Source organism: Podarcis raffonei, chromosome 11 (assembly GCF_027172205.1).
Source record: "Podarcis raffonei isolate rPodRaf1 chromosome 11, rPodRaf1.pri, whole genome shotgun sequence".
In the NCBI taxonomy this organism is placed as follows: domain Eukaryota; kingdom Metazoa; phylum Chordata; class Lepidosauria; order Squamata; family Lacertidae; genus Podarcis; species Podarcis raffonei.
Window position 1 is genome coordinate 23,858,582 of NC_070612.1, and position 23,104 is coordinate 23,881,685.

General features: G+C 45.2%; 1 protein-coding gene across 1 annotated transcript; it reads right to left on the reverse strand.

Annotated features, from left to right (window-relative positions):
* Positions 1–1,630: 1,630 nt before the first annotated feature.
* PLK2 (polo like kinase 2) lies at positions 1,631–11,058 on the reverse strand. Its single transcript, XM_053408305.1, has 14 exons — positions 10,710–11,058; positions 9,405–9,512; positions 9,101–9,217; positions 8,767–8,896; positions 8,383–8,470; positions 7,623–7,718; positions 6,599–6,797; positions 6,354–6,501; positions 5,680–5,777; positions 4,656–4,779; positions 3,993–4,233; positions 3,755–3,884; positions 3,545–3,655; positions 1,631–2,392 (listed from the first exon to the last, which is right to left on the reverse strand). Exons 1-14 carry the CDS (start codon positions 10,950–10,952, stop codon positions 2,201–2,203), a joined length of 2,025 nt encoding a protein of 674 aa, XP_053264280.1. The 5' UTR covers positions 10,953–11,058; the 3' UTR covers positions 1,631–2,200.
* Between the last annotated feature and the right edge of the window lie 12,046 nt (positions 11,059–23,104).

A 23,104-nucleotide genomic window follows, 5' to 3' on the forward strand; every position in this document is an offset into this window, starting at 1 on the left:
ACTTTACTGCCACAACTAATAAACTGGACTAGAGAGGAAGGTGATAAAAAGAGTGGTGCTTTTACAGAAGCAGCAAATGTATATAGAAAGAGCTGGGATGAAAAATAGTAGAACAGAGGAAAGGAAAATGGGAGGCAATGGAATAATGCTGAGAGGCACATGAGGATTGCAAATAAAAAGCCATCTCCACTTGCGAGCTTCCAGCAGATTCTATCTAAAATAGACTCTGGATACTCTGATAACCATAACGTTTTCTTCAAGTTAACTGTGGAACTCCCTGACATAAGAAAATCACTGAGACAAAGAATTTAACAATTTCCAAGAGGGATTAGATTCTGTTGCCAGCCATTTATGTCAAACCATCTTCATTTGCTGTCATTTTGTGACCGGTGGGCTTTGTAACTTCAAGTAGCCCCTGGGGAGTAGAACGTTTGAGACACACACACACCCCAATTAAGATTAATCCAGTGACCTAATCTGGGTTGCATTCCGTTAGGCAGTTGAAAGGCCCCTTTGAGAAACATGATATGTCTCCATCTTTTGTGTGTCACGACTTTGTGAATCTAGGTAAGCAACGAACATTGTGCCTTCAGCTTCTTCATCGGCATTCACAGAATGCAGATTCCACAGAACACAGATTTTATAAAGTTACACTCCCCCCACCGCAAAGTACCGATTCATAGCTATTGGAAGTATACAAAAGGAGTGGGGTTTTAGAGTAGTTCCAACAGTGCTTATCATGAATATATACAAACAGAATCCAAGTGTCGCCACTTTCGATGTGCCTGCTTCAAAGACTACTAAAACTGAGTAGCCTTCCTTTTGGCAGAAGTCTGGCTAAACCCTCCATCCACCATCTTGGCATTTTCAGGAAGCAAGCTGAATTCAAGGTTTTGCCGCATGGCTAATTTTCATGCTGACCAAAGTTCACCTAGAGATCAGCTGACATCAGTCGCCCCCCCCCCAAAAAAAGGCTGAATAGAACCATTACAAAACACCTAACACCCTGTGCCTTGTTGGAAGGCTGATGGGAGAACCACACTTGCTTGAGTACAATGGTCAGATGTCTGCAAGAGTTTACAAGCAAGAAATTCTCCTTCAAGCCAAAGTAGTAGGAAGAAGAGAGGTTTTTATGCTGCAGAGACCAAGGTAGACTTTGGATATCATAAGAAAATTTAGAGGACCTTGTATATTTAAAAAAGCCAATTTAAACTCTGAAGGTAACACTAAGGCAGACATTTAAATAATATTCAATGCAATCCTATTATCTACTCAGAAATTGACCCTACTGAGTACAATAGACCCAATTCCATGTAACCAAGTATTAGGATTGCAGCCTTGGTCTGTGGTGAACAGCATCAGTTTTTAAAAGTGTCAGGCTAATCTACGAGCCATATCCACCATGGTTTGTATAAATTGTGCAAAAGCTGGGCTGTTATCCAAGCAGATTGCAGGCTCCTGCAGGCAGAAAATAAACCACTGTAAACGCTGATGGAGGCCCATTCCACCTCATCAGAATGAGAAACCAACTATATTGACCTTGAACCTCTTCTATCTTGCATGTTACTTTTACCAGTTAGAATTAAAACCAGAGCCCAGAGGGAAAAAAGGCATATACTGTAACCAGTGCTTCAGGTTTTCCCCACTCTTTATTGCCAACAAATGTATATTTAAAATCACGGTTGCAAAAAAATGTATGTAATAAATACTTCACTTTAGGCTGTAATAAATAAAAAAAAATATTAACAAGGAATGCACTTTGCCAGCCACAAGTGTGATCAGTTCTTGGAAGAAATAAGAAAAAAATGTATGGCCATAGTTCACAGTTAAGCAGCCACAAGCTGCCCCAAATAGTTATTCGACAACAATGAGATCGCCCTCCCTCCCAATTCCTCAAGTGTTATTCACAGTTTTAAAGTCCTCCATCAGAACTGTTCTCTGCAGAGCTTCAAGTCCAACTCATATCTTTCAAAAGGGAGTGAACCAAGGGAAGCTACACTCCAGAAGAATTCCTTGTCACACCATTAATCCACCAAAGACGGCTGCAGTAGGCTCCATGTCTGGTACCAGCCCAGCACATATTTGTTCGTACCAGTCCCTACTCCTCACTCATCCATCAACATACTAGCTTTTTCCAACTGCCTCCACTGTAGACTTCAGTGAGAGAAGTCCTTTTGGTTTTAGAAGAGTTCTTTTTAATTTAATTGCATCTTTGCAACAGCATATTCAACGCATATTCCATTCGCTGCTTTAGATCCAGGGAACACCCAGACATCAGAAGGGTCGTCAAGCGAAACGTTGTCGATAGCCTATCTTCATTGATATAAGTAAGCAAATATTCCTCATTTTGGTTGCATATGATGATTTTTGTGTGGTCATGGTAGAAGTTCACCTGCCAAGGAATTAAGAGTTGCCGTTTAATGAAATTCTTCCAACCTCTTAATGCACATTTCATGGCACTGCTTTCAGTTTTCAGCAGTGCTCTGCAAGTATTTCGTAGACAGAGCCTTCCTTTACAGCCTAGATTAGAAGCATAATAAAAAAGCCTTTCCTCATGTGCTGTAGAATATTAAATGCCTAAAAGACAAAGCATCTCTAACTCTAAGTTCAATAGGGTCTTAACCAATCAAGATCACCTGCTTGAAGACAAAGATTGCAAGCCTTAATTTATGAAATGGCAACACAATTTGGAAGCAAGTTATGTATCCAAAAACACCATTTAAGGAATAACGGTATTGTTCATCTTTAGTTGGTAGAGGCTTGTGTCCAGAATTTGAGAACTAAAATCACTGCAGACCTCAGGTAGCTTGAGAGGAAGGAACATAGAAGGTTCTGGTGATGTATAGGAAGATCTCTGTTAGACCACTGGCTGTTAACCTGTGGCCATCCAGGTGTGTTTGACTAAAATGCCCGTCAGCCCCAGCTAAGATGGTCCATAGTAAAGGATGGCTGATGTAGTCTAGCCACATCTGGAGGCCCACAGGTTCACCAACCTCTTACTGGATCCTAGTGCAGGCATAGGCAAACTCGGCCCTCCAGATGTTTTGGGACTACAACTCCCATCATCCCTAGCTAACAGGACCAGTGGTCAGGGATGATGGGAGTTATAGTCCCAAAAGTTTGCCTATGTCTGTCATAGTGTGCCTATGATGTCTTGTTGCTCCAAACCCAACAGGCCCCCCCTCCGCTTAATAGAATAAACCAAGTATTACAGATGATACAATATCATGTAACTTGTCGAAAGCCCATTTTGCATCTGTGTACACTTCACTTTTGGCCTTGGGATTTGTGAAAGTAGCACGTTTGGCCCTTCAAACCATTGGGCTCCTCATCTTTCACGGAGCCAGCTTATTAACACTATTTATGATAAGTTACTATTGTCATCAACAAGCTCCTTAGGTTGATAACACACTGTGTAAAAATAGTACACTCGCCATCTTCAGATCTAATCCCCACTGATTCCAGATAACAAGCCCCTACATGTTTTGAGCAAGCTGCATGTGTGGGTGGGCAGAGGGGAAGAGAGAGAAGAAACTCTGCCTACCTGGAAGGTGCCATCATTGAAGAGCATCATCAATGCCTTGTCAGATTTCAACCACTGTAAGAGGTAAAGTCTGGGCCTACGGACATCTGTTACACTAGGCAGATCTCCTCCCTGAAAAGGAGAACACATAGTCTTGGTTAGAGCAGAGTTCATCAACACACAGGCTTTTAACAGCAAAGGATTCCAAGCCTTTTCATCCACATCACTTACATCCATGAGATTCTCCTCCATGTAGTGAGAGAAGTACTTCAAAACAGTTACTTGACTGATGAACTGTTCAGGGGCATCAGGAGCGGAAAACACGGAGCACTGACCAAGCTCTGCATAGTAATGGACTGTTCTGAAGGTAAAAAGAAGAAGAAGAAGAAGAAGAATATTAAGTTCAAGTAGATACAGAAGAGGAAAGCGTCACGTGACAACTTCGTTGTACATTGGGCCAGCCACTTACTTTTTGTCTGGAAGAAGACTCATGTGAGCACCATTGTTGAAGAGAACGCCCACTGTGTGATCCGACAGCTGGTAACCGAAGCCGTATTTATTTGAGTAGTCCACCCATTTCGTGACCCACTGGAAAGACGCAGCCAGTTGTTCTTTGGGAATGTGGTCAGATTCTGGCATGTTCTCCAGACAACCGCGCAACACTCTAGCCACAGTGTCAGCCACGCTTCCCATAGTACTATCTTCAAGGCCTGGGTGAGGGCAAAGAAGAGGGAATGTTACAGAAACCACATGCAGAGTTGTCAACAAGCCTACCCCCTGTACATTATTCATTGGCCTATCGTCTCGGATTATGCCCCTAAAAGGCGGTTTGGCAGTTTCTGCTACAGAATTTGTACTGAAGTTCCCAACAGAAAGAGAAGCTGTAAAAACTAGGTTTTAAAAGGGCTTGGGGATTTATCTGCACTCCCATCAATTCTTGCACTTCTTTGTGGGGAGGGAAGACATGACAGTCCCACAGACTCGCCAACCAAATTTGTAGGTTTTTACTCTAGATTATTTGCTTGGCCAGTTTGACAAGGGAGGAAGAATGTTTCTTTCCAGGCCTTAAATCTTACATTCTTGCAGACTAAACACAGAACCGTCTACTTAAGGCCATGTGCATCATACTTACATTCGCTGCTGCTGCTACAGCTTCCCAACGTCCCCCGAACTATCATACGGATAGCATCTCCGATTTGTTTGGTTTCTGCTAGCATGCCAGGTTTGGCTACAGTGGTGCCGGGAGGCTGGATCTCCTGAAAAGGCAGAAAATACCATGTTGTTATCAAGGACAGATTCTTGCACAATTCATGATCATGTTTCAGATTCCGTTTCGCAGGTACCCTGGTAGCTAGGCCTCACTAGCAAGGTGCTTATCACTGTGATGAACAGGATACATGCAAAGGGCTTTTGCTATTGCCCACAATGATGCAGTGTGCATTGTACATGCCACACAAACTCCCTTCGAGTTCCCTTTCAGGGAAGGCAAGGTCACCTAGCATCAGGAGGTGGAAGGCAGATAGGACCTGAATTCATTTCCCCCATGATAGCAAGCTTTGATTTCCCTTCACTTATGTATCTGTGATAAACCACTGGGGAAAATTTCAAACTTGTTCTGTCCTTTTGGGAACTTGAATGACCAAAAATCAAAATTCTTCTTGGTTGCAAACTGGGTCCCATTTCTTGAACAATGGAACAGAACAATGGAAAGATGTTTTCTTAACAAGGCTTGGAAGAGCTTCTCATGCTGTTTGTTCTACATTTTTATTTGGTTACGTCTCATCACTCTGCCTGTGTCTGCACACACACCAGGCCTGCTTCAGCTCCCAAACATGCTGGAGATTGCAAATGCAAGTGAAGTTTCAGAACTGCTGGCTTATCCTGAGCTAAGAGTCTTCCTAAGGAAGAGGAGGGGCAGCTGACAGCATCTCAGGATTATGCAGTACAGAGACACACAGATGCTGGATGATTTGCACTAATGAGTCCTGGAGTCATAGAGACCCCGCACAGATGTCAAAGGCTATGACAGCCATGTCACAAGATTACGCTAAGCTTCCTGAGCTCTCAAGGATTTCGCTAGCCGCTCGTTTTTACTTGTGTTCACCAATACAGGCTACCCCGTTACAAAAAAAAGCCCAACCAACCGAAATACATACCTCCTCTGGTCTGTGTTTCAGGGGTTGCTGGGTTATTGAGGTCTTTTTCAAGTCATGTCTAAGCTTGTATATTTCTTCATCTTCTTTAGCAAGCCGATCTGGAAGGGAGAAGAAAGCCACAGAAAATTTAGAGGGATTTTTCCTATCCAAGTGCACATGACTGTCTAGTACACAATACTTCCTGCCTTGACAAGACATGCAGTCTCTTCCTGGAGTGTTGCTTCCTTTGTATGGGCCTGATCTCACAGAGCTGAACATGGATCTTATATTATAGAAAGAGTTGGTAGACCAGGAACTGCAGCCAATAACCGGCTGGCTTCAAAAACCAACAGTGATGCTTTAGCAGCTCTGCATTAAAAAGTTCAGCAGTGTGTATACACAAAATGCGAAGCTTTTAGAGGTGGCAAGAGATCAGCAGTAAGTATTTGTTACAGATGGGCAGAGAATGGATTGGGATCTACTCGTAGATCTCTGGGTGATTCGTAAGATAGATCAGCAAGTTTTTGGATACTGGATTACTTAATGATACAGCAACAACAAAAAGGACTTCCCTCTCAAAAAAGCTGTGTTCTTTTGCACTGATGACTTAGTAAGAAACGAAATTGATCGTTCCAGCCTGAAGTCTGCCTATTGTAGTGCATAGATAGTAGCCAGGTATGAATATATCTGCTTACTGTGTGTGTCAAAATATCTTGCTTTTTCCTTCTTGCCCCCAAAGAGAGCTGCAGCTGCCTTCTTGAAGAAATTCTTAGCCGGGCTTGACAAATTGAAGTCAGGAACTGTATGACAACAACTAGCTGGAAGCCTCTCTGGAGTGAAGCCCTGAGGAAACAAAATGTACAAAAACGGACTGTCAGCTGGCTGTCAGCTGTAGCTCTGAACAGAAGCGAAACAAACCAAGAACAAGAATGCTACAAACCAGCAAGAAGAAGTCGTGTTGAACAATGTCATCTAAGCTGGGGCGGTCTTCTGGGTTTTTCGACAACATGCTTGCAATCAAGTGCTTTGCAGGAGGCAACAAAGACGATGGCAAGGAATATCTCGCTTCCCTTATACACCTGTAAGTTTCCTTCAGATTGGTTGTTTCAAACGGAGGCCTTCCGAGTAGCATTGTATACCTGTTGGAAGAGGAAGTATACAATTCATTATTTGAATCATTGCCAATAATAATAATAATAATAAAAGTTTGTAAGAAGGGCCTCAATTTAAGTAGTCTTTAAGCAAAAGCATCACCACCACTGACCATTACTAGTACTGGAAAAGGTTATGCCAGCTAAGTTTTGTAAGCAGGGGCCGAACTGAGATCAAGAACATGCCACAGGTCTGTTGTGAGACCCAAGGATGTGTGGGTTTGGTAACCAATGCAGATTAAGCATCCCAATATCAAGGGGCTGCACGGAGTGGGAAGTGGTGCTGGAAAGGCCCATAGCTCATCAGTGGAACTGTTAAAGACTCTGCATGCAGAAGGCATCCCACCCAAAGCCTTCGAGGAGCCTTCCAACTAGATGGGCATGACATCACCAGGCTGAAGGTGGACCTTAGACTGGTTTGACTCAGTCTAAGAAGACTGCCCACACATGCAATAACATCTCTTGGTGAGATTGCTGAAGAGTGTGTTTAATGTGATTTCAAAGGGGGGAATGAGGTCAGAAGGTGAGGCTTCACAATACCTTGCATTGTTTTTTGCCCCCATATACAACTAGCACAAACAAATCTTATTGTGCAAAATAAGCCAAATCTCCAGAGTTCTGCGTAATCTGAATAGTTACAGGTCGCAGGAGAGCAACTTGGGTAAGGTCCTTGTAGGTTACATAGTCTAACCTCCTGCTCAGTGCAATTGCTCAAAGATGTGCTGAAGGTCTGCTTGAAGACCTCAAGAAAGGCAAAGCCCACCCACTAGTTACACAGTTGTAGACAAGACCAGACACCAGCTAAATACTCACATGACACAGCCCAAGGCCCAAATGTCAGATTCACAGCCATGCCCTTGTTTGTTCAAAACTTCTGGGGAGAGGTAATTTGGTGTGCCACAGATGGTTCTGGAAAAGACAATTGAACGAAGAGTTAAAACAATTAGCTATCAGTTCAACAACAGTTAAGACTCTCTCAAAAATTCAATGTTTGTCATACACTTTAGTGAAACCAATGCAATCCAATCCCAAGTCAGTGCATTTTAAATAGAGCATTAGTTTGGCCTCCAAAGCTATATGTTTTTGTTAAATACTGTACAGGTTCCACCTTAATTCTTTGCTATATGCAAACAGCCTGTATCTGCCTTGTGTACAAAAGGCTCCAAGTTTAATCCCTGGCATCTCCATGAACCCCTGGACAGCTGCTGCCAGCCAGTGCAGACAACAGGGAATTACTTAGACAAGAGGTCTGATTCAGTAAAAGGAAGCTTCCTATGTCCCATGGTGGCAACTCACCACCATTAGCTATATAAGACTCCCCCCCCAAAAAATGTGCATGGGCCTGAAATAATGGGGGTTGCTCACAGGCAGAAGAAGCTGACCCACTAAACTGTTACAAAAAAGGCCATTAAGAACATTGATCAGCTGTCAGATATCCTGGCTTGCAAGCCAACAATTTAAACGCATTATGAGAGCCAGCATCTCTCACTGCTATACATAACTAGAGATTACAAATCCCAAGGCAGTTCTGCTGTATTTAGGTTGCTGCTCTCTTTCCTTCTCGGGTCCTTACCTTCTCCTGTGCTCCAGCGGTTCCAGCCTTGCTGCCAACCCAAAGTCACCCACTTTCAAGTCCATGGAATCGTTAATGAAAAAATTACCTGCAGACGCAAGGCAGAGAGGAAGAGGAAACACGGTGACTCCAATTCAATGTCATGACGTGTTAGACAAGTGCTGACTCGCGTCTAAAGAAGGCCAGCACATAGCTGGTGCTTTTGTTTTTATGAATGAATACTTAGCGCTATTACTCAAGCACTCCAAGACTCCACTGCCAGACAAGCTGATCCTATTCATTAATCCCCATGAATTGCAGTTTTCAAACAGCAGTTTGGTCTATGAGAAAGGAAACTGCTCTTTCAACATCTTATAAGCCCAGTGTCTTGGGAGATCAACATACCTAGCTTCAGGTCTCTGTGTAAGATCTCCTGTTCGTGAAGGTATTTTAATCCCGACACAATCTGCCTGAGGTAGTATCGCACTTCTGGTGCCGTCAACACCTTCCTTGCTTTCAATATGTGAGCCATAGACTGGTGAGAGGAAGAAAAGAGAAAAACCCACAGGCAAGGTCACTCAGCTGAAACCACACGATAAGCATTAGCATTATGAAAAAAGCTGAGGGGTGGGGGTCAAAGGCAAGGAATTAAGGGCTGCCTCAAGAAACTATGGACAATACCTTTTACACATTAAACATTTTTACACTATCGGCCGGATTTCTCCCCATGGATGCTCACCCTTCGGCTGCAATACTCCAACAGAATGTAAATGTTCTCTTTGTCCTCAAAGTAGTGGTAGAACTGCACAATGTGCCTGTGATTGAGCATCTTGTGCAACTCGATCTCTTTATCAATCTGGAAGAGGAGAAAAGGGCACACACAAACAAGCAGCAGGTTATTACTGGCACCTCAGTATCCACATGCCACCGCCGTGGGAAGAGGCAGGGCTTAGATGCGAGAAAGCCACTGCAGAGGGGAAAAGGGAAGGGCCACCCAAGCACATAAAGAGATTCCTGAAAGGAGCGTCACAACACATACACACCTTTTCCCTTTGATGGGGCTTGGCTACTCGGCTGTGAGGAATGATCTTTGCAGCATAGACTTTGTTTGTGGTCAGATCCGTCATCTCGTAGCATTTTGCAAAGCCGCCCTGAAGAGACAAGGCAGAGCAGAAGAAGCACATTAGGCGAGACAGCAGAGAAACTCCCCTCCGCCTCCCTCTTCAGGGAGCACAAGTCAAGCAGGAAAAATCGGAACTACCAAGGGACCATGACTGCAAAATAAAAAATGGTGACAGTCTGCAGCTAAAGGACAGTCTGCAGTGTGCTCTCAATTCTCACTCTTTGCTAATCAAATTAATGCAGAGCTTTGGATGCTAAAGAGAGCCCCCCAGGCAAGCTCTCTCAACCAGCGGTCAAAAATATGCAACAAAGGTACAGACAAATGCCTGTAAAATGCTTGAGGTCTAGCAGCTTAAACCTGTAGCGAGAGGACAAAACCCTCCCCAACCGCCTCATGTGTGAAGCAGGCAATTCTCCTACAGATTCTTATTTTGTGACCAATGCACACACATTTATCCATTTTTGCCACAAGCGCTCAAGAGGAAAGGCACAGCAACCGACAGTTTTCTGCTGCATGTAATTGGGAGAAGAACAGCTGACAGACATGTACATTAATCACACAGGATAGCTGCCCTCCCTCTCCATGCAGCTATCCGTGTGGAGCCTTCTGTCTTTTGTTTAGCAGCCCTTTAAGCCTGGCAGCTTATGCATGCACCAGCCTCCACAGGTAACAGCCTACTTCGACAGGTGCCGTAAGTGATTCACAGAAGTGATAAAACACAAACGATAAAAACCGAGGGGGCTGCAAATCAAGCCAGCAGAACATAAGGACTCAAGATAGTGCAGCACAGTCCCGATGAATGGGACACTGGGTGTAAAATGCCCTCTTTCTGAGAAGCAAATATATTTGGAATTTTGCAAAGGAAGGGAAATGAAAAGGCACGATAGATGGACCGGGAGGAGGGAGGAGAATGCTATTAATTACAAATTATAAATTATTATTTTATTTATACCCGACCCATCTGGCTGGGTTGCCCCAGGTACAGAATGGGGGGGGGGCAGATCAGACCGAGAGGCTCAGATTAAGGAGAGCGCCTGCGTGCCAGAAATGCCAAAACGCACTGGCAACCCGCCCCCCGACAAAATCAAAATCAATCGATGTTGGGTGGGAATCTATGCGCCCCCCGACCCCACCCCGACGTTACAACCAGCTCTGCACACCAGTGACAGATCCACGAGACGTGTCCCTAAAACTGCCACTGCCGCCGCCGCCGCCGGGCATTTACCTTTCCCAGCACCTTGCCGCGGCAGTATCGCCTTCCCGTGGTGGGGTCGGTAATAATCCGAGAGATCTCGGTGGCCGAGTGCGGGTGGTGGTGGTGCTGCTCGGCTGCCGACTCCGCCGCTTTCTTCCTTCGCGATTCCCCATTGCAGGACTTGCCCAGCGCCTGCTCGCCCATCTTGCCGCTGCCGCTGCTGCCGGCTGCTGTACTGCCCGGCTGGTAGGCGATAGTCCTCAATAAATCCATAGCCCCGTCGGCAGGCTTGCCCCGTCGAAACAAACCCAGCTCCAGTTCCCAGCCCGCTCCCAAGCTCCGCCGCCGCTGCGCCGAACGCTCGCTCTGCAAAACGACGACCGCCTCCACGGCCTTTTATAGCGCGGGCAGGCGCCCCGCCCCGCGAGCCCCGACGTCACAATGCTCCGCCTTCCGAAGCGCAGAGCGGCCTATGGCGGGCAGCGCGTTGTCCGGCTGGCCGCGCGGGAGACCCGACGGAACGCTGGCCGCGACGCGCGTTAAGCAGCACTTGGGAACGCGCGCCCGCCGGAGCCTTCAAAGCGACACGCCCCTGGAGGAAAGAGGCCTCCGCGTAATTGCAACCTCGAACGACGCCCCTTCCCAGTCAACGCGCGTTTCCTTAGGAGTAAGCCACGCCGCCGGACCTCTTTCAGAGGAAACACTCCTGGTTTTCACTGCGGTCGGTGAGCCACAGTACAACCCAGCCGCGCCAAGGCCGGCCAGCTCCTGTATAACCCTTTAATGTTGGCCCGGCAAATGACAACGCAGCCACCGGATAGAGAAATGGGGACCCCCAGCCACAACGGCCCCTGGTCCCTTTGTTCCTTTGAAAAGCTGCGTAGCAAAAGTCCAAGCCGGCACCTTGCCTGCCATGGCCCCTGCAAGCCGCCTCAAGGCCCGTGGGGAGAATTCATCAGCTCCCTATATGGAACAATGGCTTAGGTAGGTTTGAGTGACGTTTCAACAGGGGTAGGGGAGGGATTACCCTGAGCCCCGCCCCACAGCTGCGCTCTCTCATTCTCTCTCTCTCTGATTAGCTTTCCTTGCAATTCCTCCCTTCACTTGTTTTAGAATACAACTCCCAAAGGACAAGAATAGCCCTGGTAGCAGCTATATAAGCCAGCTACATGTCCTCACAGTGGCCAGCCAGACACCTGTGGGAAACCTGCAATCATAGCTGTCAACGTTTCCCTTTTTTAAAGGGAAATTCCCTTATTCTGAATAGGATTCCTCGCAAGAAAAGGTAAAAGTTGACAGCTATGCCAGCAAGTGGGACCTGGGTGCGACAGTGGCTGGGGCTTATGGGAAGTGTAGTCCAAATCAAGAGGTAGGTACCAGGTTGGTGAATGTGTTAAGCCAATCCTGCTCTCCCCTTCTTCCTTGTGTCTACTGAATGGGAGACCCTGGACTTCTGGCCCTGATTGCGCCATTGACCTTACGTATATATGTCATTCCTTCCTTCGAACGATACCTGTCCGTGAGACAACCCATTAAAATGGGCCTCCTTGCATACACGTTTATACACACATGGTGTCCCAAGGCTTCAATGGACAGTGCGGATGTTAAGCCAAGATACACTCTGTGCAGGCCAGGAGCTTGTTTGTGTACTGAAGGTGCCCTTCAACACACCAAGGAAGGGCAACAGCTGCAACACCGAGGGATAAACTCCAGGATTAACATCCCAGGTGCCGAGAGAGAGACGAGATGCCTTCATTCGCTTCCCTCATTTTCTCTCCATCTGGTTTTCTGATGAACAGCCCATGTGGTGAACACATGCCAGGCTTACGAGGCCCAAATTAACGTGCCTGAGCCTTGCAGCACTGATTGCGATTTGGGATATGGAGAAGAGCAGCATGGTATCCATGTCCTACGCTAATCAAGCCAAGGTCATTCAAGGACAAACCCAGCCTGGTGGTCCTTCCTCTTGGACCAGGCACTGCCTCCCTCTTCTGTGATGACAAGGAAGGAAGGACATTGGCAGTGGCACCGAAAAGGCAGTTTAAAAAAAAAATCAAAAGTGGAATATTCACATTTCCCTTCAAGCATGAAAATGGAGGTGACGGGTGGAAATGCCACATGCTAAGAGAGATGTAACCCGCCCCCCGCCCACCCAGCAAATTCAGCCCTTTCCTTAAAAAAGAGCATCCCTTTTTTCTTTGGAATCAGACAGGTCACAGTTCCTCTATAAAAATTGCCCCATTCAAAATCGGCCATCTCCTCGGGACTCTTGCTAATAAAACTGGATGTCACTTGGTTGGAGGGGGCTAAAACTGCAGGGGGGTGAAACAATTGCAGGGGTTCAGCCTGACAAAGCAGTGGCTTAATAGAGACCAAGTGCAGCACAATCACCTTCTGCGCTCTGTCTCTGTCTTGTGTCTTACTGACAGATCTCCTGGACTCAGTCTCTTGGCTGCAGAAGCTCTGCCAATCAGCAGTCCCCGAGCTTAAAGATCTAGCTGTTGCTAAGTGGGTTACCTGCTGCAGATCTGGGATGAAGCCAGCGCTTCTTTCAGGTTTGGAAGAAACCGGCAGTGACCTCTAGCGGCATATGCTGTTTAGTACACATGCTAGTCAGGGCAGCAGCGTCCTGGGAAACTGGATGATATGATCTAATGGCCTGGCAAAGCCAAGAGGCCAAATTACCAACCGTGGCATGATAATTGCTACTTATTTGCCCTTGATCTTGCAAGGATCTACATGTGAAAAAAAATAAAACCCAACCCTTGCCCTTGCTTCCCAGCCACCGACACTGTAGGTTGGATGACTAGGCAACATGGAAGTTTATTTTTAATCTTTGGTCCAAGCAGGTGGAAACCCAGCTTGCACACCTAAATTATGTAAATCAGCATTGCTTAATTAACGAAGTACTCAAATTGGGAGTTCTCACTTCTCATGGGAACTTGGCAACCCAACTCATGTGGCATGCAGAATGTGGCCGCCATGTTGCTTTAGTGGTGATGCACCAGGGTATCTGTTGCGAGTATACATATGCGCTGAGATAAGGAGCGATAGCTGCCGGACTTTTGGACAAAGAGACAGTGGTTATGGGAGGAGGAAGGAAGAGGCAGAAGTTTGGCTAGGACTGGAGAGGGTTGTGCCCTTGTCCTTTCCAAATTCTACAATTCTATGATTCTGTGACTTGATCAAGTTCCAATTCTGGCTTAGACGTGAATTTCAGTGGCTGATCTTGACCCCTTCATGTGCTGTGGCAGGAACTGCTGGCCCTGATGTTGTATCCTTAGGCTAGCTTCTCATGCGCATAGAGTTTCCATTTGCAGACACACCTCCATGCTTAACATGTGAAAGGGCTAGTCCAGGGACACAACATTGGTTGGAGGCATGGCCAGTGGTGTGGATGCAATGCATGAGAGGGCCCTCCACACAAGTAGCACATGCATGTGGCTGATCTCTTAGCTTAAACTACATCGATGGGGATCTGCCTGCACTAAAAAATTAAAGCAGTATCATGCTGCTTTATACAGGCATGACTTCCCTAAAAGAATCCTGGGTTCTGTGGTTGGTTAAGGTTGCTGAGAGTTTGTTCGGAAACCCCTGCTCCCCTTCCAGAGCTACAGTTCTCAGACTGGTTTAACAATCAATCCCTTTTCCTTTGGGAATTCTACACCCATGAGGGAAACCCTGGATTTTCAGAGTTAAAAGATGAGAGTCATGTACTAGAGACGTGAACTCCATTACAAATTCCAGAATTGGGCCATCACGAATGATGATGACATTACTAATGCCTCTGTCTTTGTGATGTCAATAGAGATGTATGTGATCCTTCTTGCCAAATACACAGTGATCCCTCTAAGTTCCAGAGCTGAACTACCAGAAGCGGCAGATCAAAAAGGTAAGTGCGGTTTGCCTAATCTTGGCCCCATGTCAAGTTCCCTACAAGCAGGACTGGGATGAAAGCAATGGCGCTTATTCCTTCTGCATCATGCAAATTGGCTCCAAGACGCAGCAGGAAACTTTGTATGGCTGATATGGCCGTTCTACTAAGATTTCCTTAGAAATATGTTCAGTGTGATCAGTTTGGCTTATCCTCACACATGTGTTGAAGATTCAAGTGCTAGATATAAGTTTTTTTAAATGAGGAGAGGTACGGTAACTCGCAACTTACACACATTTAACGTGTGTCTTCAGCTTTACATCAGCATCAAAAAATATTTTTTAAATTGTTTAAAGCGGGTGAGCGCCAAGGAAAAAATGACTTCGGCAATCCCACCTGTCATTGAACCCAATTTGTTTTGGCTAGGAATAATTTTGCCTGTATGTGCTACTCCTAGAACGTAACCACCATGTAAGGTGAGTTGCCTGTACATTTTAAACACAGAAAGTGTTAAATGTCTTTTCACTGATATCAGCCAAACATTGCATAGTATCTCCCTCTTATCAGAATATCCTCTAATAGTGCACTGAGCCAATGAGTGCTGATGGCTAATTTGCTTGTTTGGGGAAACCCCTGGATTTTCAGAAGTACAAAAATCTTTTTTAAAAAAAAATAAAGCCTAAGGATGCAGCCTCCTCCTTGCTTGAACAACTAAACAGCCAATGAGCACATGAGATGTTGAGTGTCAATTGGTTAAAAGGGGCAGGGCAGAGAAAAGGAGGAAGTGTAATGGAGTGTTCCGGGAGAGGGCATGGCTGGCTGGAAGTTAGCAACCCAGAACGGAAACATGTTAGCTAGGAGATACATATATGCTGTTGTGGCATGTATTTTTTAATCACACTGGAAGGCACTTTTGCATATTTCCTTAGACTGATGTACTGGAGCATATTTAAGGCACATGGGTAAATTTCCAGAATGTACAGTGGTGTGTTTGAAGTTACATATCCATCCATTCCAATGGACCCATTCACCCACTGCGGCAGTTTACAAGAAGACAATCTCTATTTCCGGCTAATGCCACCATAGGGGGAAAATCATTAAGTGCAACAAGAAAGGAGAATGCTGAAGTTAAGAACGCACAATCCTCATGCATCGAGTGTTTTAAGATTGCCAATTCTAAGCAAATAAGTAACAAATCATATGTCCCACAATGTTCAAACTGGAATGAAAAAGGAAGGAAGGAAGGAAGGAAGGAAGGAAGGAAGGAAGGAAGGAAGGAAGGATTAAAATCAGGGGGACATAAGAAGAGCCTTCTGGATCAGGCCAGTAGCCTATCTAGACAAGTACGCCGTTACCAAATTGGCCAAACAGATACCTATGGGCAGTCTCCTCTCCTGTGTTTTCTAGCAAGGGGTATACAGTGGCACTTTTGCCTCTGACATGGAAGTAGAACACAGCCTGCTGCCCAGCTTGGAGATGCAGGAAGGTGCTTAACGCATTTTAACTAATCCATGGGTAGGCAAACTAAGGCCCCAGGGCTGGATCAGGCCCAATTGCCTTCTGGATCTGGACCACGGATGGTCCAGGAATCGCCACGTGGATTGCCAGCATGCACATTCTTTCCCTCTCCCTCACGTGGCGGCGGTGGCGCCTCCTCCCTCCCCCCAGCTTCTCCCCGCCCTGCCTAGAGGAGGAAGGGGGCTGGGCTTTGTTGCTGCCAGCAGCAGCAGTGCTCAAGCAGCCGTCATTTTAAGCAGCCCCTCTCCGGAGCCCTTTCGCGCGCCACTCATCATCCCGCGCCACCCCCTGCTGCTCACAAGAAACAGGTAAGCAGCCACTGGGGCTCGTGGGGCTCTTGCATCATTTCCACAAAAATATATAGTCCGGCCCCCCACAAGGTCTGAGGGACAGTAGACCAGCCCCCTGCTGAAAAAGTTTGCTGACCCCTGAACTAATCCATTCTAAGTGATGTTGAGCAAGTTCCCCAATGTTCTGTTCTCGGCTCTGGCACCAAAGCTTCTTACCACGTTTTCTGTGCCACCTAATCCTGTGTATGCTGTTCCTTTACTCATGAGGCCTTTGTATTCAGCTCTTCCGCAGGTGGACACAACTTTGGCCAGTTCTACTATCTCTTGAGCACATCTTTCTGGAGCTCTCATACAGCTGGGAAGTTGCTCCTTGGGGAAATAATTTTCCGACACTTTTTCTGAAAAGTTCCTTCCTTTCTTCCTTCCTTCCTTAAGCTCAGATAAGCGCTTTCCTAGCCTCCTGTGGTTCAGATATGTTAGCATTGCCCCTGTTATTTTGAGAAGAGGGTGCCTACACAGTGAAAAGATGGAAATAAACGGAGAATGAAATTACACCTTTTATTAGACAAGGGGGAAATTGCTCAGACTGATGCCTAGAAAATGTGGGCCAAGCAGAAAACCACTCACACCCATGCTTTCTAGGCATGGGAGAAGAGAAGTGTGGAGGAGCCCTTATTCAAGGCAACCACCCTTGCTTTCCTTGTTCAGAACAGTTGGTTTCAGGTACATTTATCAATAAGCTGTCTTGTAGCTCCTCCTGGCGGCCGACTCACATAATGATATCTCTTCAGCCTGTTGTACTACACTGTATTTAAACTGAACTGTTCCATCTGTACCTCACTCCAAAAATATTGCCATTTGATTTTTAGAAGGTTCACGTTGCCTGATATTTTCAAATTGTACTTATGCAGTTTTGTAATTACTTTTTAATACAAAACATTCCTGAGCGCGCTGCAATTTTCTTTCCCACTCAAAAGAAGGCGTCACAAGTTTAAGAGCTGTACATCTGGCCTGAGCCGAATCCTTGATCCTGAACCAAATGAGGTCAATTTGGAGTTTGTCCAGAGTGTGTCAGGGCAGCCCCAGATCACCTCGGCTTGGGTCCACCCTGTGCAATTCAGGGCTGTCAAAATGAGGGGCAGTAAGGGAGAGGAGAAGGAGACTACGCAGACAGAGATTCTCGCCTGTACTTCTTTCCTGCCTCTCATCACCACTCTTGTAATGTTTAATTAGGCTTTAAATTCCTAATTAGGGCTGTGCAAGGTCCCCAATTTAGTTCAGGGGCCAGGTTCAGGGTATGTTGGTCTGGCCCTGATCAAAGCCCAGTCTGCATTGCCAAATTGAGAGTTGCTTGCACAGCTCTAGCAGAAATGGCTACATTCAGTTACTTAATTTTATTTATTTTTATCACGATTATATTCAGTCTTCCTTTCCTCCAAGGAGCGCTATTCACTAGGCAGTACATTTTACCACCTTCACATTAATCTACATTCCCAAGGATGCTGCAAAATTCATCCATAATATTCCAATTTGTCAGATGGTGGTAATATTGTGTAATGACTTACCCAAGTCAGACCTCTTCCACACACTGCAGATATTTGGATGTGGGAGTTCAGTGCTTAATTTCCCTGTTAATAATTGCTTGGGGGGGGGATCAATCTGCAACCCTGTTAAACCTAGAAAACCATGCAACCAGAATACTGTCCCACATTTTGTTGCATGGGGGAACATTTAAGTTCTCCCCTTTTAGTTTTTGTTAGCATAATCCATGTTGTTCAGAACACTGCAGTGAGAATGAAAAACGCTAGAAGGGATAAGCCTCAGCGAATGAACTGCAAAGGCTTCAGGGAAGACACATGAGTGGCAGATGTCATAGCATGAGACCCAGCAAGGAGCTCAGGATCTTGCCTCAGTTCCAAAGGTGGACCATTGTGTCTGCACATCATTACTGTCCTTTGAGAACATTCATAAAGTAGCCAAGTGCACAGCAAGGAGATGGTGTCAGGGCACTTTGGAAAGATGCCTGAATAGCCAATTAAATGAAAAGAATTTATCTGCTGCAACAGATGCTCTGTCGCCTTGGCCTTGCTTACAGTTTGACTGGGCTGGGGAGGGTTAAAGAAACAGCCATCTGCTAGTTTGCCATGTCTGTGAAAAATGGGAGATAATTTCCTTATCGCATTGAACATTAAGAAGAGAGGCAAGTGAAAATGAAGAGAATGGCAGAACCTGCATTGAAAGTATCCCCCCCCCTTCCCCAGGACAAGGCCCATTAAAGTAGAATGGAGCCTATAAAGAAAGTAGAGGGGCTTATCAATGATTTCTTTACTTTTTAAAATAATCAGTAATGACTTCATTTTTTTTGCCATCCCAGGCAAATGCAGTGGACGACAGAAGCAAAAACTGGTTTCTTCCACAAGCCTTCTATTTTCATATCAATTGAGTAAGCAGTGAAGATTTTACAACTCCTGTGTTTACTTAGAAACAACCTCAGTTTAGACAAATATACTTTTACTCAGTGTGCTTAGAATTCCAGACTAAAGATGCTATTAATGGCAACTCTTACTGGATCAGAAAAGGTGGGGTCATTTTAGAGGTACAGATAAAAATCAGTATCTGGTTGAGTTAGGCAGAGGGCCATAGCTCAGTGGCCAAGTGGTTTGCTTGCAGAAGGTTCAATCCCTGGCAACTCCAGGTAGGGCTGGGAGAGATGTCCCTCTAAAATCCTGGAGAGCTGTTGCCAGTCAGCGTAAACAATATGGAGCTAGATGGACCAACAGTCTGACTCAAGTAAGACAGCTTCCTGGGTTCCTAATATGTGCCCTCTTTCAACTATTGTTGTGTAGCATCACAGCCTTCGGGGCTTGGCCGTTTGTCACCTGCTGTGGTGCCTCCTTCCATTCCAGCTGTTGGCTGTTTTCCTGAGTCATGCAGCGCTTTCACCCTCGAAATCCTAGGGAAGAAGTAGACTCCACACACAAGACTTTGAAGATGACTCTTTGCTTGCAGAATGCCAACTATTACAAGCAGTATCATACATATATACCGAGTCCAATGCAATGCTTTTCATTCTCTTGAGCCCAAGAGAGGGTCTTCTTGGTTCTTGCTGCTAAAACCCATTTGAAGCAGTCCCTAAATTATAGCTTGTCTGTCCTCACCAACTCCTCCAGACACAGCGTCTTCACACTCAGCAAAACAACAGTGAAACAGCCAACCTCCATCTCCCACCCTCTCCTATCACTACCTAAGACACACACATGCTCACTTTTAGAGGGAGTTAACAAACTGACGAGACAATGATTCGGCATTTCTGTGACCTTAATTGGAGTCACAAGATCTTGCAGATGTTACAGTCCATTACGTAGGTTTTCAGGGTGGATGGGACCAATACAATTTATTCTTTGTAAAATACATGTTCTAACAAATACTGTGCAAATCCCAACACCAGCTACTTGTTGGGACATCTTGATTGCTTCCATCCAGTTCTGAAAGTCTTGTTACACTCTTGAACTCCTGAATGGCGACTTGTGAGCACTGAGTCTGCTGCTAAATCTGTACCTCTTTGTTACTTACAAGTAAGAGCCTCTGTCTGCATCTGTTGGGAAGAAGCCAGGTCACATACGTACCTTGCAAAGTTCCTAAAAGGATTGTAGAGATGATATAGGTGAACCAATTTTTTAAAGCGTGAACAATTTAAGTGCTAAAGTATATACACGCTAAGCACTATTATCGCACTGGTTATGTCTTGTTAAAATTAGACCATTTAAAAAGACATCCAAGAAACCTTCTGATATATTCTCAGCTGAAATAATAATTCTCATCCTGGCTTGTAAACGGCAGGGCTCTTCAAAGTTCAGACGGTTGGATTTTTACAGAACAGCTGTGCAGCTGTTAATCATTTGTTTCTGCAGAGTCTAGGTGTCCTCCCAAAGTGAAGGAGTCTTATCTATCCCAGGGCTATCACATTCTCTCAAACACTCGGATTGCAATATTTCACCCTTGGGAAAATGTGGGATCCATTATCTAACCTTTTAATAATAATAAAAAGCAACAAAACAGCAACAAGACCTCCAGCTATGCCAGTTTATTAACATATATATATATATATATATATATATATATATATATATATATATATATATATATCTTCATTGAAGTCTGTCCAACCAACCGAAGAATGCACATTTGTTGTGCTTTGTTTTAAAGCAGCGAATGCAGACTTCTGCACTCCCTGCAACAATGCAACTCCCCGTGCATTATATTGCTGTGAATTTGGGTGGGGGGATAGGCTATATGCCTGAGCCCCCTTCTAATTCCTGGATCCAGCACATTCAGTTCCTGGAATAGCCAGGCTAGCTTCCTGGTGAGTTAATGGCCCTCTAAGCACGGGCCATTAAGGTAACAAAGGAAGTGGCTCTGAGACAGATTTCAAATGGGTAGGGGCTCCTCCCTCAACTCACTGGTAGTTAGAAAGACAAAAGGCCGGAGTAGAGATATGTGAGAGCTAGGAGACAGAGGCTGCAGGCTGGGCAGCTGAGAGACAGCGCCATGCCTGACTTCTGCTGGAATCCAAGTCTGTGGCTATGGGACAAGCAAGACCCTCCTGGGTTGTTAATGCTGTGAGCCCCTCCCATCGTATTTCCTAGTAATGCAGGACCAGAGCACCTATGAAGATATAGTGCTAGGCAAACCACCTATTGATCTCTTTTAAGCCAAGCAGGGTTAATCACTTTTAAGTCCCTTTTGTATCGATGTGAGTAAATTAAGCACATGCTTAATGCTCCCATTGAAATCATTCAGGCAGCACTTAACTTTGGCCCTTATTTTTTAAAAAATCACTTGGAGATTTCCCATGAGTCAGGGATAGGCAGTGATATATTTGCACTCCCCCCCCCAACCTTCTGTTTAATGCCCCTAGTTGAAATCCTGGGGCTTTTTTTTCTTCCCTCTTTGCTGCATTAGGCTCCAGTTTTATAATCACCCCCTGAAAAGGATGGGTTTCCCTTCCTATCTTTCACTCTGGATTCTTCAGCAGTGCAGCTTGGGAGATGCCTTTTATTAAAGTGAGTTTTTTAGGGCAGGGAAAAATCTCTGGAGCTTGAAGGAACTCAATTGATTTTTCCACTCCTCAAAAGAGTAATCGTCAAAGCCTTTAAAAGGGGGGGGGGGCTTGGAAGAGTAATGCAAACTGAAACACCAGCAAAATCATAAAACCAGGAGGCCTATACATCTTCCTGAGCCCATTTGAAAGACTGAGCAGCCCTTAATGAAAGATGCAGACTGACTATTACAGATCAGCCTTCCACCGCATTCTGAAATGCAGACAATGTTGTCCCCTAATTGTGTTTAATAGTTAAGGCACAGGTGGAAACATGAGAAATAATGCGTAGAAAGCTGCATTTGAATTGCTTAGAAGCAGAGAACAAAGAAGAGTGGAATATATGATGAGAAAAGAGCTGTCATTATTTTGCAGCTTTATAAACTACAGCCGAAAGCTACCAGAGTGGTATACAGTAATATTATTGTTATTATTATTTATTCAATTTATATACACCCTTTGTCCAAAGATCCCAGGGCGGTGTACAACATTAAGAACAAAAATGCAGCATCATAGTAAAACCATAACTCCCAGTTTACGTGGGGATTATGTTCCAAGACACCACGTGTTTAAACGAAATTGCATATATTTGAAACACCAGTGAAAAGTCCTGCAAACACCCTGTTCCGCCCCTGTCCCGTTCCACCCCTTTTAGTGATGCTTTTGTCACATTTTCAGGTCACTTCCAGGTTCGGCACGATCACACATATTTTGAATGCACATTAGCAGGGTGGGGGGGGGTTGCCTGTACGCAGCGTAATAATAAAATAATCATAATAACAGTCCATCCCTGCCCCTCACACATTTAACAGGCCATAGTTTACTTAATGGCCAAAGACCTGGGTAAAAAGGAATGTTTTCACCTGGGGCCTAAAGACATGTAATGATGGTGCCGGGCGGGGGGCTCTCTGGGGAGAGCATTCTGTTAAGTTGTGGGTGAACATATCAGACGACACAGCGGTTCTTCAAACAGCTCTTGTTTAGTCACAGGCCAAAATAGAACCTACTTATATAGAGCTCAACTACAAGGCAACAGTAACAATTTTCTGTAACTATCCAATCACTGAACGTCACTTTCAATTCCTTATTTGCATATGTGGACCTGAGTGAAAACTATCTACAGTATTCCCCCTACTGGCCCAGGGTGAGAACTTTAGTACATAACACATTCGACACATGGGGGGGCCACCGCAGAAAATACAACAGGTAACAGACTCATAAGACTTTAGAATGTTGTGAGCTTCAAGGAGTTAACACTCTGTGCTAAGTGGAAATGGACCTTGGCTAAAGGTCACGGAAGCTTCCCACCATGCCTGAAACGGCTCAGGACCACAGAGCCTCAAGCATTCTCTCCCCTGTGCTCATCATCTGCCGCCTTTCTTCGTCTGCCTCCTGCACTTAAGGTCTGGAGGGTGACAACATGATAATGGGCCTTTTCTGCGGTGGCTCCCTGCCTATTGAATGCCCTCCCCAGGGAATCTCACCTGGCACCTTCATTGCATATCTTTAGGCGCCAAGCAAAGACACCCAGACCTTTGGCTGATTAATGTTCTATGGCTTTTAAAAATGTGTGTATGTAGGGGGGCGGTTATTGGTTTGTTTTTGTTTTATTATGTATTTTATATTCTCATTTTGTATTTTTCTG

What these genes read in the sequence shown, in the direction of transcription:
- PLK2 (XM_053408305.1), bottom strand. Translation starts at nt 10,952, where the DNA reads ATGGATTTATTGAGGACTATCGCCTACCAGCCGGGCAGTACAGCAGCC. An exon ending in TGGGCCTTGGGCTGTGTCAT is followed by an intron (nt 6,798 to 7,622) that starts GTGAGTATTTAG and finishes CTCTTCCAACAG; the next exon opens with GTATACAATGCTACTCGGAA. An exon ending in TCAATGATGGCACCTTCCAG is followed by an intron (nt 2,393 to 3,544) that starts GTAGGCAGAGTT and finishes ATTCCTTGGCAG; the next exon opens with GTGAACTTCTACCATGACCA.